Raw genomic sequence first — 17865 nt, 5'->3', positions numbered from 1 at the left:
TGGGCTTTCTCTGGTTGTGGCGAGCGGGGGCTACCCTTCGTTGCAGTACGAGGGCTTCTCATTGCGGTGGCTTCTCTTGTTGCGGAGCACGGACTCCAGGCGCGCGGACTTCAGTAGTTGTGGCTCGTGGTCTCAGTAGTTGTGGCTCGCAGGCTCTAGAGCGCAGGCTCAGTAGTTGTGGCGCACTGGCTTCGTTGCTCCGCGGCATGTGGGATCTTCCCGGACCAGGGCTCGAACCCGTGTCCCCTGCATTGGCAGGCGGATTCTTAACCACTGCGCCACCAGGGAAGCCCCTCTCCTTAGTTTTTGTATGAATGGTTGCCATCTGAGGGTGTTTTGCTGAGTGTTGTCAGGGATGTGTCCACACTTGCCTTTGAAATGTCTCTATTGGTAAATAATCTGTTTTCATGGGTCTAAGTGCCTAATGCAGCTGTTTATATATTTTAAAGGAAACTCCTAGATGCTATTTAGTGAAACATGCTCTCTTTGTTTGCAGGATCAAATAAAACATTGCTTAACTGGGACTTTAGACATACAACTGTTTTAGCAAAAATTTGAAAAACAAAAGCCAAATAAAAGGACACAGTGTGAGATTTGACTCATTTGTTTGTTATACAGCAGGGAACCCAGATATTTGCCCAAAGGCAAGAATAATTTCACAGACCTAATCTAAGCAGTGTCTGGGGTCAGAGCAGTCATCTAGCAGGAAGAAGTAAAAGAACAGCATCCTAGGGGGCAAAGTTTTTACAAAACTACCTCAAACGATTCCCAATAAGGTGTTGCAGAAATATTTGAATCCATGGTCACATCCCTGTAAAAATATTTAATCAAGTGAAGATCTCTGTGCAGTGCCTAATAAGTCATAAGTATTCAACAATTGGTACTTGTAATTTTACAGAAACTTTTTGTATATAAAACTCAGTTTTAAGACAAAATGAATATACAATGGTACCACCCTTTTTCCAAACTGTGTCCTATTGAAGACAAAATTCATACAGAAAGTTTTGAGTAACCAGCACCATATAATAATCCCTCAATAAATTTTTGGTCAAATTGAATAGAATTTTCTAGAAGCCAAACCCATTAACAGAGTCAATCATTCAGAACGTAATTTCACACTTGAAATAAAAAAGATCTCTGAAAATTAGTACCATCACCACAAAAACTCTACGCTCAAGCCAGGTCTTTTGTGTCTCACCTGTACCTTTCTGGCTATTATTAGTCATATAGTCTTTAAAATGGATTATCTGATTTCCTCAAAACAGCAGAGAGAAGCAAGAACCTAAATGGTGCTAAGGACAAAATATCAGCTGATTGTTTAATGGACAGACTTCAAAGCACACCCCACCAGGAAGAGATGCACCTAGTAGCTTGAACCACATAAGGAAACGTTAAATAACACACACTATTTGTTGAATGAGGCAGAGAATTGTATAATATTTCAGCAAACCATTCCTCCAAAGAAATGAATGCCCTTGAGGCAACAAATTTCAGTTATTCGAAGAGAACCACTTATGTGTAATTATCCATCATTATTATTCTTACTATTTAGTAACGCTTGTGCTGAGTCTGGCTCACCTTTTCTAAACTCCTCCCTTCCACATTCTTCTTAACTGTCCCTCTCTTCACTTCCCCAACACTTCTACTCCTCTAGCCTCCAAAGCAGATGACTGACTTTTCCAGTTCTAGGACTGCCCGTCTTGCATCCTGGGGAAACCCTGTGTCCCAAACAGACCAGGACAGCTGGTCAACCTATTCCAGAGCCAGGTACTATGATAGTTTTATTCACCCATGCCTTGTAGGTATCACCTTATAATTATATAAAAATGTTTGTCATTATAACAAACCTCATATAGTGGTTCAAATCATCAGGTCACTAGGCTCCTTGCTCTGAACTATTTTGAAGAAAAAAAAAAGATTCTGGCTTCTTGAAATATGCTAATTATGGACTTGGTTCTTTACTTCACTCAAAATGCATAAAGCTAGGCTTTTTTTTTTTCATTTCTTTTAATTTGGGAAAGCAAATCTGATTGATGTAGTCAGTGTTTCGAGCTTTAATATGGAAATTTCTAGAGAGAAACATGTTTTCTTCTTTGTGAGTATTATCTGGAGGCTATTGCTTAAAGAGGCTGGAGTTGGGAGGCCTTGCTTGGCTTTCACTGAAAAGAAGGCCTAAGCAGAAAAACTCTGAAATTCCACCCTCACCTTTTCCTTTTGTACACATATTTAATTTTCTTTTTTTAAAAGTAGAGGTGGGACTCATATAGCACTCAACTTGTTGCCTGGAGTTACCATCCTGTATCTTGTTTAATGGGACCAATCACCAAGTGAATCATGTTACACCTTTGGCGGCCCACAGCTGGAGGAAAGCAGAAGTGTGTGATGTGGTGAGGTGCCTGCTGTTTGGTTAGTAACAGGGCTTTGTGGTTTCACCTCCGGACAGGCCCCAGCAATTCCTAGTTAATTGAAATTAATCTGAAGTTTGAAATTTACCTAAATCCCACAACCCATGCTTATCTGTAATTAATCTACCTTTGTGAGTTGTCCTCTCGCCTCAGGAACCAAGGGAGCAATTGTAGAGCAGGTTATGAAGGAGGTGGGGGCACTGTGCTCATGTATAGTATCCTATGCGGAGAAAAAGAATGCATTTTCATCACCAAGGAGAATAAAAGCTGAGAAGCAGAGAGGCCTGAAACGAAATGATGAAACTTTTCCCAAGAATGCCTCCAAATGGAAAGCGTAGAATAATGATAAAAAGCTCAGCCCAGTACTAAATGGCCTCCGTTTATTTTTTTAATTGAAATATAGGTGATTTACAATGTTAATTTCTGCTGTACAGCAAGGTGATTCAGTTATACATACGTATACACTCTTTTTCATATTCTTTTCCATTATGGTTTATCTCAGGAGATTGAATACAGTTCCCTGTGCTATATAGTAGGACCTTGTTGTTTCTCCATCCTGTATATAAGAGTTTGCGAACCCCAAACTCCCACTCCATCCCTTCCCCACCTCCCCCCCTTGGCAACCACAAGTCTGTTCTCTATGTCTGTGAGTCTGTTTCTGTTTCATAGATAAGTTCATTTGTGTCTTATTTTAGATTCCACATATAAACGATATCATATGGTATTTGTCTTTCTCTGTCTGACTTACTCCACTCAGTGTGATAATCTCTAGGTCCATCCATGTTGCTGCAAATTAAATGGCCTCAGTTTAAAGCTCAGCTCTAATACTTACTAGCTGTGTGTGCTTACACAAGATACTCAACCTCTCTGGGCCTCAGTGACCTCATTTCCTTTTTTTTTTTTTTTTTTTTTTGGCCGCACTGCAAGGCTTGTGGGATCTTAGTTTCCCAACCAGGAGTCAAACCCGGGCCCCCTGCAGTGGTAGCACAGAGCCCTAACCCCTGGACCGCCAGGGAAGTCCCCTCATTTCTTTTTTTTTTTTTTTTTTTTTTTTTTTTTTTTTTTTTTTTTGAAAGAGGCAAATGAGAGCTCAAATTCCCACGACCTCCACCGGCCTCTTATTTTTTTTTTTTTTAAATGATTATTCTATGTTTATTTTTATTTATTTTATTTATGGCTGTGTTGGGTCTTCGTTTCTGTCCGAGGGCTTTCTCTAGTTGTGGCAAGCGGGGGCCACTCTTCATCACGGTGCGCGGGCCTCTCACTATCGCGGCCTCTCCTGTAGCGGAGCACAGGCTCCAGACGCGCAGGCTCAGTAATTGTGGCTCACGGGCCCAGCCGCTCCACGGCATGTGGGATCCTCCCAGACCAGGGCTCGAACCCGTGTCCCCTGCATTGGCAGGCAGATTCTCAACCACTGCGCCACCAGGGAAGCCCCCCCTCATTTCTTAAACAGGGATAAAAATCATGCACACTCCATAGGGTTGCTCTTAAGATTAAATTATTCAATACTCATAAAGAATGTAGAACCATCTTCGAAACATAGTAAGGGCTTTGTTAAAAGAAAAATATTTGTTAAAGGAAAAATATGAAGGAGCAACCCATATTTCAGGATGGGGATTTTCCTCAGTGTTTCCAATGGTGGAAAACAGTTAAGCTATTTGAAATTTGCCAGAGGAATTGACATTTTCTCTGAGACCACAGATCCTTGGTACCTTGGTGCCCTGAAACGCTCTATAGCTTAGTGGATTAAACTAAATTTAGAAGCACATAAAACCTGAATTTGAATACCCGCTCGATGATTTATTAGCTTTAAAATCCAGCCTCAGTTTCTTCCTCAATAACAGAGGTCAATAAATTATAGACCATGTGCCAAATCCGGCCCACCAGCTGTTTGTATAAGTAAAGTTTTATTGACAGACAGCCGCACCATTTGTTTTTGTATTCTCCGTGGCTGCTTTTGTAGTACCAGGGCAGAGCTGCATAGTTCTGACAAAGACCGTTCCACAAAGCCAAAAATATTTACTATCTGGCCTTTTAAGGAACATATTTGCCAACTCTGGTCTATTACACGAGAATATAATAACCTGATTTGGTTTCAGGGGAATGAAATAATAGAAAGCCAGAACCCTACCCAGTTGGGCTCAATAAAGAGTAACCTCTGTCGTTACACAGAGACTCAAAATCTAAACCTTACACATTTTGTTAGCTTTGTTTGCTTGTTTCTCCGTCTTCTCTATCTAGGCCATTCTGTCCAAAAACAAAATATGAGCTTGGCTTCCTCTTACTTGGATTAAAGTAATCTGCCACCCCACACCTGTTACGGTGATTTCTATGGCTCTATTTATCCAGACTATCAGGGTTTATGCCCTCTTGTTTGGGAACCTTTGCTTTCTATCTCAGGGATGCTACCGTAACCATACAGGGAGCCCAAAGATTCTTGCACTGATTTGTTTTCAATTTTTAATTTTTTATTTAGAAATAATAAAATAAGACATAATATATAAAAATATGTACAATCCATGGTTTGTGCAGTACATTAGGAAGACTTTAGATACAAAAAGACAGCAAACGGGAAAATAGTAACTCTCACGATTGTCAAAGGCCGGGATTGTTCAATTCACCGCAGCCCAGAGCTGAAACCCAACATAACTAGAAAAGGGATTCTAGTTGGGAGTGAGTGACTATGCAACACTTTTTTTTTTTCTTTTTTTTTTACCTTAACATTATTGGGCACAGTGAAAAAACACTCTGTTTCTCAGAACAAGCTTTTTACCTTTACTGAGTGGCTTATCATCAAATATGAACCAACATTTGTTTTTTGTAAGAGTGACATGATTTAGGGGACAGAACTCACTGAATAAACATCAAGGTTTGAGGTGGGAGTTGACAGGGAAGAAAGGAAGTGAAGGGAAGAAATAATGCATTGATAGGATTGAAAAAAAAAGATAAAACAAACTTTCACCAGGAATTTGGAAATGGTTTCAGAGTTATGGGTGACATCCTTAAAATGTCTGATTCAAGTATACTCTTAGAGGGATAGAAAACTATTCCTTTCTCAATAATCAAAATAGAATTCACTTTGTCTACCTTTTCTTTAAAAATAGGATAACCAGGAATCTAGTCCTCCTCCCAAAAATATAATGCCCATCCAGATATGGGCAAAAATTCTTTAAAAGGAAATAATTCCTAAGTAAATTCAATGGGGGTTTGCTTGCCACGGAGAAGCCAACACAGATCCCGGAACAGACCCCAGATATTCACAGTGAGTCTCTTCAACCTGCATTCTAATGACATGTGTGCACTAATTAAGGAAACCCAGTCAATGACAAATGTTTTGAAGGTAAAATGCAGCAAAAAAAACCAAAACCAAAAACAAAAACCGTTGTGCATTACCTGTGTCTTGGCTCTTGACCAAAAAAAAAAAAAAAAAAAAAATTGCCATTTAAAGCTTGTAACTGTGAAAATACTAATAACTAGAAAAAGCTTTCAAATCAACAGTCCATGCTGAAATAAATAACAGAAGAACATAGCAATACGAACCTTATAAGGCTGGTAAATATTTGCTAAAACCATGCTAACCGGTAGCATATAGGTACTAGCTCTCAGAAATTGCTGCACTGAAATTATACTTTCTATGGCAATTTTTTTCCCTTTACAGACTTCTATTTACATTTGGCTTTAAATATGAAAATATCTGATAAACTTTATAAAATGTACACTTTAAAAACATAGCTTCTGCAAAATTTTCTTGAAAAAAAAAAAAACAAACCTGTGCACCAGAAATTTTAGATTTTTTTTTTTCTCTTTTTCAGAAAGAAGTTGCAAGAGTTCCCTCCCTCATTCTTGCCCCCTACCCACCCCCTTTCAAATATCTCAAGTCTTTTTAAGTGGCAGCGCTGTGTGATGGGAAGGTGCCTTTTCTGTGGCCACCCCCATTCTCCACTGAATCTTCATTTAATTTACAGACCACTGAATACTCTTTGGTTTGATTATTTTCCTTTGCAAAAATATCGAAATAGCAGCAGCTGAAACCGTCAACGTCCTCTGTCAATGGCCGAACATTTGCCATTTACAGAAGAATGTAAATTCTGTGTCCACGCAATCCCTCCAACTCTCTAAACAACTTCCCCAATCTGCCTTTAAGTTTGGACTTAACATCCACTTGCTTGATATCTCTAACTTGGTTTCAGTGAAAATAACTCCACAGTGTTCAAACCCATCGACTCTGAAGGCTGAGAACAGCAGAGACTGTCCGATTATTGCAGGCACCGCATTCAGATATGGCTGTTCAAGAACCAGAGACCATCACAGACAACAGGTTACAAAATACAGGATTCTAGAACAAGCTGTTTTTTAATGGCATACAGGGATATAATACCGTAAGAGAGTTGATTTTGAGACACCAATTAAAAAGAAAAGTCAGCAACCCCAGAATTCACAAATAAGGAACTTTAAAAACAAAAGAGAGTTCCATTATGTTGAGCTACAGTGGAAAACAAAACAAAACAAAATGTTTCTAGCAAGTCAGGCAGCCAGGCAGGAGAGGCTTCTGGAAAACAATGTGCCCTAAGTAGCCTGCTCTAGGGCTCCAAGGGCAAAAGGGATCAGCTCGGATTCAATCATGAGTGCATGAGTGCATCCATCAAGGGGAAAGACCCTTTTAGATCATTATCTCCTTTACTTGTGACTCTGTTAGAATTTTTATGGCTCTGTTGACCCTAAATTACTGAGACATTTTCATTCCTACTCTGTACCATTAGAAAAAAAAAAAGCAATGTTCCCCTCCCTCCTGAATACTTGAGCTGATGAGCTATGTCAAAATGGGCTCTTCTGCATCTTCCCACCTTCCCACTTCGGCATTCGCAGGCCCCTCGGATGCTGTAGGACTCAGTCCAGACAGCCTGATAGTAAGAGCCAGCCTAGAGGCCAGGCATGGCATCTTTCGGAAGATGAAGTCAAGCTGGAGACGTACGAGCTGTCAGGGCAAGGAATTCAGCCGCAGGGGTTTAAACCTATTGATCTTTCAAGTTGGATGGCTCAGCGTCAAGGATGCCGACTCCTGTCAACCTAGGTCTTGTCTTCTGGAATAAATTTTGGAATGTGCAAAAAATGGAAAAACCCAGAAAAAAATCTAAGGGCACCTCACCGTCTCTCAACGTATGCGTTCACCTGGCTAGCACCACCTCGAAGGAAAGAAAAGATGTTCATATCGTGTGTGTGTGAATTTTTCTTCCCCTGTCTTCTTCCTCCTATAACGTGAAAGTTACATGAAGGAACAGAAATGTAAAGCACTGCACTTACTCGACTGTGTGTGTGTGATGTTCTGTTTTCTGAATAAGGTGCAAAAGGAGAGGGCAGTTCAAGGTCTTGCTGAGGTTCAAAGTTATTGTCTCTTGATTTCAAGGCAGCCGTGGGGCTTTCTTTCCTTTTTAGTATAAGCTCCACTGTGCAAAAATGTGCATTATCTTTGGTATTTATTTTAGGTAGTCTAACTTAAAATTTGAGATCACCCATTAACATCATGGAGGAAAAAAAAAAAACAAAAAAAAAAAACAATAACAACAACCCGGAGGCTACCATTTGGCTAGTGTTACATAATGCCCTTATGTAACCAGAAAGAGACTGACAGAGAGAGAGAGAGAAATCAATTCTAGCAAACAAATTACTGGCCTCAAAAAAATCAGGCTCTCGTTTTGGCAACTAATAGCCAAATACTTGCCACTGTGAAGCGCATACCATGAGCTCTCAAGAAAGTTCAACACTGACTTTTTAAATTACACACAAGAAAAACTACACCGCAACAGTACAACGTGTGTTTGTGTAGTTAGCAGCTTTTCAAAAGTTAAGGCAGAGTCTTGCCTTGAAAACATTTAAAAATGTGATGCCATTTAAAAACATTCTTGTTCCCTAAAGAGAAGCGTTCTGGAGACATCAAATACCCAACCAACCAAGGCTTGCCTGCAAGTTCAAGTTTGGTATGAAAACACAACACAAGACATAAACACCCCATAACTTATTCTACAACGTGTTATGTGCCATCGGGTCACGGGGTGGGGGAGGCATGTTTAGTGCTTTAGGTTCATCTCTGAGCCTACAGTCTTTCTTTGAAAGCATCGTGCTAGCCTCAGTCCCTCGTGGTCACTTGTCTCAAACCACCTCTTCACCAGTACCGTCGTCTGCGTAACTGCTTTGGGCCTTTGACCAACAGACTGTGTTTCAAAGTTAACTATTCCTGAGGAGGAATTAGTCATATCTCCGACTCTCGCCGTAAGGGCCTGGGCTCTAGGGGTACACTTGCCTGGTTGTGAAGGTCTATGTCAGGGGGCGTGTCCGTACTCGTGCTCTCTGGGACCCCGTTTTCACTGTCTTCTTCCTCTTTGCTTGTGAGGGCAACCTCATTTTCATAGCAAAAGGAATTAGCGTTGGAGAGGATGTACTTCTTCTCTGCTAAGTCCCTGGCACTACAAAGGGGAGTGTTGGGTACTTCGTAAGTCTTGTGGAACCTCGAATAGTCCACTTTGTAGTAGTGTTTCTCCTCGAAGAGGACGGGCTCGTAGCGGTGGCCCCAGAGGATCTCGTTGGCCAGGTACGAGCTCCGGCACTGCGTGGTCATGGCCGTGGCTTCCACCATGCCTTCGAGGATCACCACGATTTCAAAGTCCGCGTTGTCGACGTCCTGTTTGCTCAAATCGTATAAAGGGCTGTCCTCGTCTATCTCGTGGACGATGGTGATGGGGGACACCAGAAATATGCGGTCAATGCCGCTGTCAAAGCCGACGTTGATGTCTATTTGATCCAGGGGGATGTACTCCCCTTCGGAAGTAATCCTGGATTTGAGGAGCTGTGCTCGCACGTGAGCTTCCACCAGGTGGCTTTTCCGAAGGTTGCCCACCCGCCACATCAGACAGAGCTTGCCATCCCTCATGGCGATCACGGCATTGTGGCTGAAGACCAGGGTCTCGTTTCTCTTCTTGGGCTTGGCCATCTTGGCCATGACCGCGCCGATGATAAAGGCGTCGATGATGCAGCCCACGATGGACTGAAAGACCACCATGAAAACAGCCATGGGGCACTCGTCCGTGACGCAGCGGAAGCCGTAGCCTATGGTGGTCTGCGTCTCGATGGAGAAGAGGAAAGCGGCCGTGAAGCTGTTGACCTCGGACACGCACGCTTTGCTCTCCTTGGATGCGTCCAGGTCCCCGTGGAGCAGCGCTATCAACCAAAACACACAGCCGAAAAACAGCCAGGAGAGAACAAAAGCCAGGCAGAAGATGACCAGCATCCACCGCCAGCGGATGTCCACACACGTGGTGAAGATGTCCGCCAGGTACCGCTGGCCCTTCTCACCCACGTTGATGAACTGCACGTTGCAGTGGCCGTCCTTCTTCACAAAGCGGCTCCGGCACTGCTGTCGAGTGTGGACTTTACTCTTCCCGTTCCCAAAGCCATTGGCCACCGCCAGGGTGGCCAGCTTCATGCCGTCCTCCTCCGAAGAGACAATGCTGTAGCGGTTGGTGCGTACGCTGCCCATCACTTCTGCTGTGGACGCCAGCGCTTCTGCTTTGGAAAACAGTCTGAGTTTTTGCAAAACCCTTTGGAGAAACAGGTTTGAATGTTCAGTGAAGACCCACACACACAGAAAAGAAGGAGAGATGGGGGTCTCCAAGAGCCTGGAGGTTCTTTCTACCAAGGTCTCTCTCCTGGCGTGCAGAGTCACCTTAGTAACTCAGCTGACATCCAGAGAACAGGTCCTACCAAAAAAAAAGAGAGAGAGAGAGAGAGAGATCGTTCGTTACAAAAGAAGTCATGGAAAAATGAAGTCTACTCCCTAAGGCAACATTTCCTAGCCAGACACAGGGTCAGATATAGATAAATGTCCTCTACGTTGAATTACTGGGTTTTTCGTTTCCTTGTAGCCCCAGAGAAATAGACACAAAAGAAAATATTTTCTTATATTATTTAGAAGCATGAAGTCATTAAACACAGAAGAGTTAGTTGTCTGTGACAGTCTTTCAACTGAAATCTCAGGTCTCCCTTCCCCTATTTTTTGCCAGCAATCTGGAATATTCTACTTTACAGAGCTACCTCTCTCCTCTTATTCTCTTCCTTTGCCTTCGCTACTTGCCGGGATCCCAGGTGATTAGGCAGAAGAAAGACTTTCTAACTCCAAGGTTTGTCATGAAGCTTTAAGGACACGGACATGTCGAGAGAGCATTTCGCATGAACGCAGAATGTTAATATTAATTGAACAGCAGGTGCATGTTGAGAGAATATGAAAACCCCTGATGACAAGTTGAAATCCAAAAGCACCGACTATTTTGTTTAAAAGATAAAACTGAGCAGACAGCCCTTCTAATCATATGAAAGGGATCCCGGTTTCTGGAGACTGTTTGGGCTTATTCCATCACTTCACACACAGAAAGCAGCCACTAGGCAGAAACGCCTGATAACATCTCTGTTAGCGCAAGTGATTCTGACTTGAAGACACAGGTTTACTCTGGGGGATACAGAGAGATCCTGTTGCCTAGCAATGAGAGTCCTGAAAGTCTCTGGAGATGGGATTGTCATGTGTGATGACAGGCTTGGAAGTAAGCACCTTTGTGCCCAAGGACCAGGTCTTTAGCGGATTGACATAAGGCTGGAACTCATCTTGTGGAAGTCCAAGTCTATGTTTTCCCAAACAGAGACGGCTTTGCAGTAGTAAATCATAAGGGTCCCTCAGCTGCCTTTTCGCTTCCAGGGCTGCTGCTTGCTCTCTGTTCCTATGGAGAATGCACTCACCTTTACTTAATGAAAACAAATAGTAGTTTTCAGTTTTCTCCTCTTGCTTCATCTCTCCCCACCCCGGCCCAGGTAAAAACCACCTATTGACTTTGACTTTCCAATTTTGCTCCAAAGAGACTAGTTTTTCCTGGACTCACAAAAACCTAGGAGAAGGTCTAGGGTGTTTTGTTAACCAAATACAAATTTTAAAAAATGAATATAGCACAGATCTGAGAAATAAAAGTGACGCTCGACGAAGCCCTGATGATGAGGACTCCACTTTTTCTTTCTCCCCCTCAAGCCACATTCAGATTAAGCACTTAAGAGAACCACGTTCAGCCAAGCCAACTGCAAACAAAGAAAGCAAATCATGGATCTGTTTTCGGGCACCCCCTTAAAGAGAGGCAAGGTGCATTGTCTTTGAAAATGTCTTGTTACAGTCTTTTCACTTCTCCCTTTTTATCCAAGTTATTATGCAAGAATGTGCCCCAACACATTTTTCCTGAGATTAGTCATCTGTGAAAATTGCAATGTGTGTTACATTTTGGCAGCTTTTGACACCTAAATGATGCCTGATTTGAAAGTGCCTTTGAATTACTTTATAAAAAGAAGTTGTTGTGCCTTCCCAGCCTTCCACCTGCTTCAATGTTTTGTCTGCTTCCCCATGAAGTTTGTACTTGGACAAAAGAAACAAGACTCCTATTCCTCAGGGTTCTAGATCCTGGACACGGAAAGAATTTTTTTAAACAGCGATTTCAGCTCACTTGGCTCATATGAAATTGCCAAGCATTTCTACACAAAAACAGAGATAACAACATGACACCGAATGCAGGTGCATTTTCCAAAAAGGGGGGCGAGGGAGGCCTCATTTAAATAGTGCTTGTATCCTTGAGCTCTGTTTGACTTCAGAATCTTATAAGCTGACACCAAGAAATTCCCTTTTCATGATTCAAAACAATCCTTCCATCTGAGTTACCATTAGGGACCATGAGTAGACAGTCTCAAATTTCTTCTGACTTATTTCTGCACTCTTTCCAGATTAAAGCATAACAACCATATGAAATCTAAAGACTGAATTATGACTTTCCAAAAATCTTGACCCCAGGACATTAGTTTGAATTCCACAAAACACACACTACCAGCTTCCTACGAATAAATAGCTTTCCGCATTTAGAATCTTGAAAAGAGCCGGTATCGAGCAACTATTATTGTCTTATTTCCATTGCTAATGACAGAATTTGTTCCATATGTGGAGCATCATTTAGAAATTCTACCATCTCTGCCTGGAAAGGGGGGAAAAAAGATTTTTTTTTGGCAAAATGGAAACTTTTGTCACTTCCAGCAGGTATGCTCCAAAACAGATTGATGTGTGTATATGTGCGCACACACATGATGCGTATTCAGACTCTGGTGGAGCTCATGACGTAGCAAAAATCTAGAACCTGCCAACGCGTGCGAGGGTCATTGTCTTAATATTCCACTCTGAAGGATGTCTTTCCTATGAACCTGCCCGCATGCCTGAGTGGCCGCAAGCAAGCAGAAAACTTCCTTGCCTGCGCTTCTCACACTGAAAGTCACCGATTCATGAGCATCTGGGAAAGGACTTTAATTAGGAATAGGGCTTTCGGGTGACTTCATTTTAGGGCTCTATTCTTGATACGTTTTTAAGAAACATTTGATTAAGAAGAGATGAAAACATCACGTGATTGGAGTCCTCGATGGGCACAACTCAGGAGAACTGATACTTGGTTTGATGAACAATGTGTAAATTCCCCCATTTTCAGCTAAAATATTTAAGGGCCTGATATAAATTTAATAGACACAGATAATCATTTTTACCCAGGGTATAACCAATGAGGTAGAAAGCATTCCTGGGAAATTGAGAGGCTACATGTGATGTTCTTCATGTTAAGACTATTTATAGGCCGAGCCAAAACGAAGCATAAGCAATGGAAAAAAATAGTTCAGGGCTTCAATCTCAAGGTAGATGTTCAAGGAGAGAGAGCTGTGGGTCCGTACACACGGTTGAGGAGATAACACGGTGTAAATGAATGCATCCAAATCACTTTTACCACAAAGGAAATATTCCCAATATGGAGTATAAAAGAACAGAAACATGTAACCAGGAAGAATAAATGAGAATAAGTGGGTCCCCTCATAGGGTCGTGGCGTGGAGCAAATAAGAAAGTTTCTAAGGAAGGATAGGAAATAAGGATGGTAAAAGAAAGTGCCCTGGGATGAAAGAGAGGTCGGCTGAGTGTCTAGAACTGCTATTCCCCTGCTGACGCCATATACACCGGCCTGAGTGTGCTCTGGGCTCGCTGTTGCTATTAGAGCTCAAGGCTAGCGAAGCAACCTCTCAGAGGCTCAGTAAACAGAAGGGAGGGGGAGGGGCAGTAGAGGAGGCGGGGTACCCACTCGTCTGCGTGAGCCCTATAACTTTTACACCCAACAATGCACGTAGCCTCACTCAACATGTGCACACGCTGAAAAATATACCTCTTTGGCCAACAAAAAATACACACTAAAAAGAAAAAAGCTTGAAACAGTCCGGCTGCTCAGGTAAAGACATGGTCAGTCTCTCATGCTACTCAAAAGTCATACAAGGACTCTACAGCTAACCAGGGATTCTACAACCAGAAAGTCTGAAGGAAGTAGAAATAGCGTGTGTGTGTGTGTGTGTGTGTGTGTGTGTGTGTGTGTGTGTATTTAACGCCACATTCACAAGAGCTCGGAACAAATATTCCTATGGAGAGCAATAATATAAAAGAAAGTGCCAGCAAAGGGGGAGGAGGAGGGGCTGAAAGTAAAGTGACATGACCTTGACCCCAACTCTCACCCCTCCCACCCTCCTTAAAGTAACATCTCTTACTCCTGAGCCTGGGGATTTTTCCGGATAATGGCAAATATAAATGAAACACTTGGGGCAGGGTTGGAAGTGAGCAGGAAAAAGCTAGCAAGTGTACAGGTAACATACAGCAGACACACAACAACGGTGAGCGAGAGGAAATCTGACAGCCTACCGATTATTATCGTGAAAAGAAAACAAGTGGTACAAAGCAATATGCACTCTTCGCACACCCAAAACACGTTTTCAAATAATGCCTTGTTTCCTAAAAGGTAAATTCTGAGTTTATGAAAATCCCCAGGATTCACAGGTATTCCAGTTACCATCCTACTGACAGGATTACCCAGACACAGACGATAAACTGCCCGTTTCCTACCTCGATTTTTTTTTTTTCAACTGTCAAGATGACTCTATGTTATGATGCAATCTTCTGCAGAATCAAGTCGTTTTGACCACTGTGCTTCCCTGAAACCACACTGTCTTCCAATTTCGGTGTTAATATTATTATTACAAAGCATAACAAGTTGCTCAGGGGAGAGTGACATAGGATGTGAAAGTTTTGCGGTCTTCCGGCTGAAATCCAACGCGAGCTCCCGCTCTCTTCCCCAGCAAAGCAACTTTGAGACGCTCGCTGGGTTTGGAACTCGAAGCTACACTTGAAGCAATGACAAAGGGGCGGGGGCGGGGGTGGGGGTGGGGGAAGACGCCAAGGATCCAGACCAGCGCTGCGTCCCAAGGTTTGCCAAAGTCTGAGACCAGTACTCTAGACGCACCCGCTCCCCCTTTTTTTTCCCCTTAGAGCGAGACCGAACAGAGGCTCCCTCGCCCTTGTCTCCAAACTCAGTATCTCGCTACAGCTGGTGCATTGGAAGTTATGAGCACAGACAGATGCTGCAGAGAAATCTGTTTCTATTGCTCAACTGTTCCAAGCATGTCTCAGTATTTTTAGCTCTGGGGGTGTTCTGGTGCGCGCACAAACTCCACAGGCATGGTCTGGGACTCCGGAGCGTGGGTGAGCGCTACGGCAGAGTGACAGCTGGGCACCTCTGGGGCGGCGGGGCGGGGGAGGGCCGGGGACGGCAGCCCGAGCCCGCTCCCCGGGACGCGCAGGCAACGAGAGGAAAGGAGGGAAGAAAACACACAGCAGCCCTTACCTGTTGCCGGCGCAGGAGCATGGGGACATGGAGTGGAAGTGGGGGGTTACAGAGGCATGTAAGATCCAGGAGTTTGTACAAGCGAGCGAGCCAGGGCGAACCAGCATTCCCAAGACCCAGCTTGCCGGCGCCGGGCGGGCTGCGCGCTGGCCGGGGCTCCAGGGCGCTCTGCGCTTTCCTGGGCTCTTTTGAGGCGTCGCGAGCCACCGGCCCGCCTGGCCCCGCCCCCGGCCGCGCCGGCCAATCGCAGCGCGCCTGGCCCCGGGGACCGCGCGGGGAGGGAGGATGCTGCGCCCGCGGCCGCGGGGCTGCCGCCGGGGAGAACCTGCCGCCGCTTCCTTCCCGTCCGCCCCCGCCTCCGCCCGCCCCGCGCCCCGGCCGCCGGTCCGGCCGCGCAAGGGAGGGGGAAGCTGCGCCCCGGCCCGGCCGGCGGCAGGTGGGAAGCGCCGCGGCCGGGCTCTTGCGGCTGCCCGATGGCAGCCTGGCCCTTGGGCAAAGCTTCCGACCCCTTCGCCAGCCCTACACTTGCCCTCTTCTGTCGCCCGTGGCGGCGGGGCGGGCCGTGCGCCCCCCGGGGTTCGCGAGGGGCCGGGGGCCGGGAGAAGCGGTGGCAGCCGGGGAGGCTGGCGTTTCAGCCTTCCAGCCGGGGCGCGTCTTCCTCTCCCTTCACCCCCCTCCCACCCCCTGAATCCGCCCCCGTCCCCCCCGGACCAGCGGTGCAACGAGGAGCCGCGCATTAAACGGGGAAAGGGACCGCGAGCGGCTCGCAGAACCCAGCGGGATTCGGACGCGCGCCAGGGCTGCAGCCGCCTGCGAGAAGCAGCTCTTCCTCCTCCCGGCTCGGGGTCGATTACTTACAAAGCGCCCAGACTGCTCGGAATCGCTCGCTCGCTCGCGCGGGGCCCGCCCTCGAGCTCCGTCTGCACCAGCGCCCGGCACGCTCTGCCGATCTGAAACCAGAGCAATTAAAGAGGAATGAACTCTCTGGAACGGCGACTCCTACAGACACTCAGCGCTGCCGCGCACCAGCGCCTCCCGGCCCTCTCCCCAGCAGCCAGGCGGGAGCGCGTAGACCCTTGGAGAAGCTCTGTCAACTTCAGCGTGAACCGGGTGTGGACCCTGCAACGTTACAGATTAAGCCGTGTGTGTGTGTGTGTGTGTGTGTCTGAGTGCTTTGGTGTCATAACGCAGCTTTGCTCTTAAAGGATATTTAGGAGCCTCCCAAGTTTGAAATCCGTGTGTGTGTGTGTGTGTGTGTGTGTGTGTGTGTGTGTGTTGAATGTGCATTTCCTCAAGCGATCAAATGTGTCTTCCGCACAGTTTATTTAAACCTCTGAAAGGCCTCCTAGAGACGCCAAACTACTTCAACAAACTAGCTCGTGTTCTGGGCGGCACAGCCCGGCTGGATTGGTGCGTGTGGGGGAGAGTGAAACTGACACTTGAAGCAAAGGGTCTGCGCCGGGACCCACCTCCGAGCCTCATACCCGCACGCGGCCCCTAGGAGGTGCTGGTGAAATACGCTTGGGTCTTGCAGATCGCTCTTAATCCCGCCTTAGCAAGTGGGCCACTTTCCCTAGCACCGAGGAAGACGCTGAGATTCAAAGGGTCTGGAACGGGTTGCGCACGCGGTGTGACTCTCTGCTAGCCAAGCGCATTGCTGTTTCATTCCATTTGCTGAGGTAGTACAGTAGTCCGAGCCCTGGTACCGTCTTGCCTTTTAAAGTCCTCTCCGTGGGAATAATGCTTCACGCCAGGGAGGTCTAATTTAACCTGTGTTAAGCCAAGTGTTATTTATAGACCGTTTGGATCAACTCTGCAAAAGAGATGGACGTATAGAAAGCCAGGCTGTAGCCTAAAGCTAAAAGAGCCTGGAGACAGAGAAGCTAATTCTGCATAACCAGAGGACAGAGGAGTCGGTACAGCTCACTGCACTGCAATAAGCTTCCTTTGAAATGGGTTTCCTCGTGGATTTCTTCTAAGGAACAGGCGGGAGAGGTCCAATTAATCCTTCAAAGCATATTAAACCTAAATGGAAAGAGGAAGAAATTCATCATCTATAGATGTTCTCTTCTTTACTGTGATTCAATCTATGTATCTGTAGATGGCTAAGAATTTTCCAAACCACAGGAATTCAGAGAGGCAACACTCTTATTTCCAGGTAATGAGCTGTAGTTCAAAACCAGTCACCCAGGAAGGGGTGCCATTTCTCTGGAATTAGGGTTGAAATTGTTTTACTTTCATATGCCACTCTAAGTAAACTGAATACACCCCAGGCCAGGATAGTTTCATATGATAGGAAAAATCTTTAAAGAAATGAATGCAAAGTTACAAGATTATGGTTGTTTGTATAAATTTACTGATGGGAGGGGGGCAAATAAATACATGTATTTATCTGGGCAAAGGGGCGTCTTTCTCATCAATGTCACTTTCACCTCCCATGTAATGCTATGCAGCAAGGCTTATTTGTTGAAGTAGAATATTAGAGAAAAGTTGATTATTTTAATAAGCAGCTTCCCAATCTGAATAGAATTTTCACCTTAATTATTTAGCTAAATAAGGAAACATGAAGGATTAACTTTTGTTAGTAACTGAAACTTTGTAAATTCAGGATAGCATTGATTAACTCTATTGCTTCCTCTTATAAAGAAAAATGTAAATGTGCATTTTAATTAATGAGAGAGACTTTTCACTA

The 17865-nt window shown here is 44.8% G+C and overlaps 1 protein-coding gene across 3 annotated transcripts; it reads right to left on the bottom strand.

Moving 5' to 3' along the window:
* Positions 1-5845: 5845 nt before the first annotated feature.
* On the bottom strand, positions 5846-16471 carry KCNJ2 (potassium inwardly rectifying channel subfamily J member 2). 3 transcript variants are annotated; one of them, XM_059906876.1, is made up of 2 exons: positions 16032-16471; positions 5846-10159 (listed from the first exon to the last, which is right to left on the bottom strand). In XM_059906876.1, exon 2 carries the CDS (start codon positions 9937-9939, stop codon positions 8656-8658), a length of 1284 nt encoding a protein of 427 aa, XP_059762859.1. In that variant the 5' UTR covers positions 9940-10159; positions 16032-16471; the 3' UTR covers positions 5846-8655. The 3 variants fall into 3 exon arrangements, with proteins under 3 accessions (XP_059762859.1, XP_059762860.1, XP_059762861.1); XM_059906877.1 differs by lacking the exon at positions 16032-16471 and adding an exon at positions 15174-15328; XM_059906878.1 differs by lacking the exon at positions 16032-16471 and adding an exon at positions 11005-11034.
* Between the last annotated feature and the right edge of the window lie 1394 nt (positions 16472-17865).

Source organism: Balaenoptera ricei, chromosome 20 (assembly GCF_028023285.1).
Source record: "Balaenoptera ricei isolate mBalRic1 chromosome 20, mBalRic1.hap2, whole genome shotgun sequence".
NCBI classification, from domain to species: domain Eukaryota; kingdom Metazoa; phylum Chordata; class Mammalia; order Artiodactyla; family Balaenopteridae; genus Balaenoptera; species Balaenoptera ricei.
This window is presented reverse-complemented; position numbering and strand designations above follow the sequence as displayed.

Excerpts from the sequence above, each read along its gene's own strand:
- KCNJ2 (XM_059906876.1), bottom strand. The coding sequence starts at position 9,939 with ATGGGCAGCGTACGCACCAACCGCTACAGCATTGTCTCTTCGGAGGAG.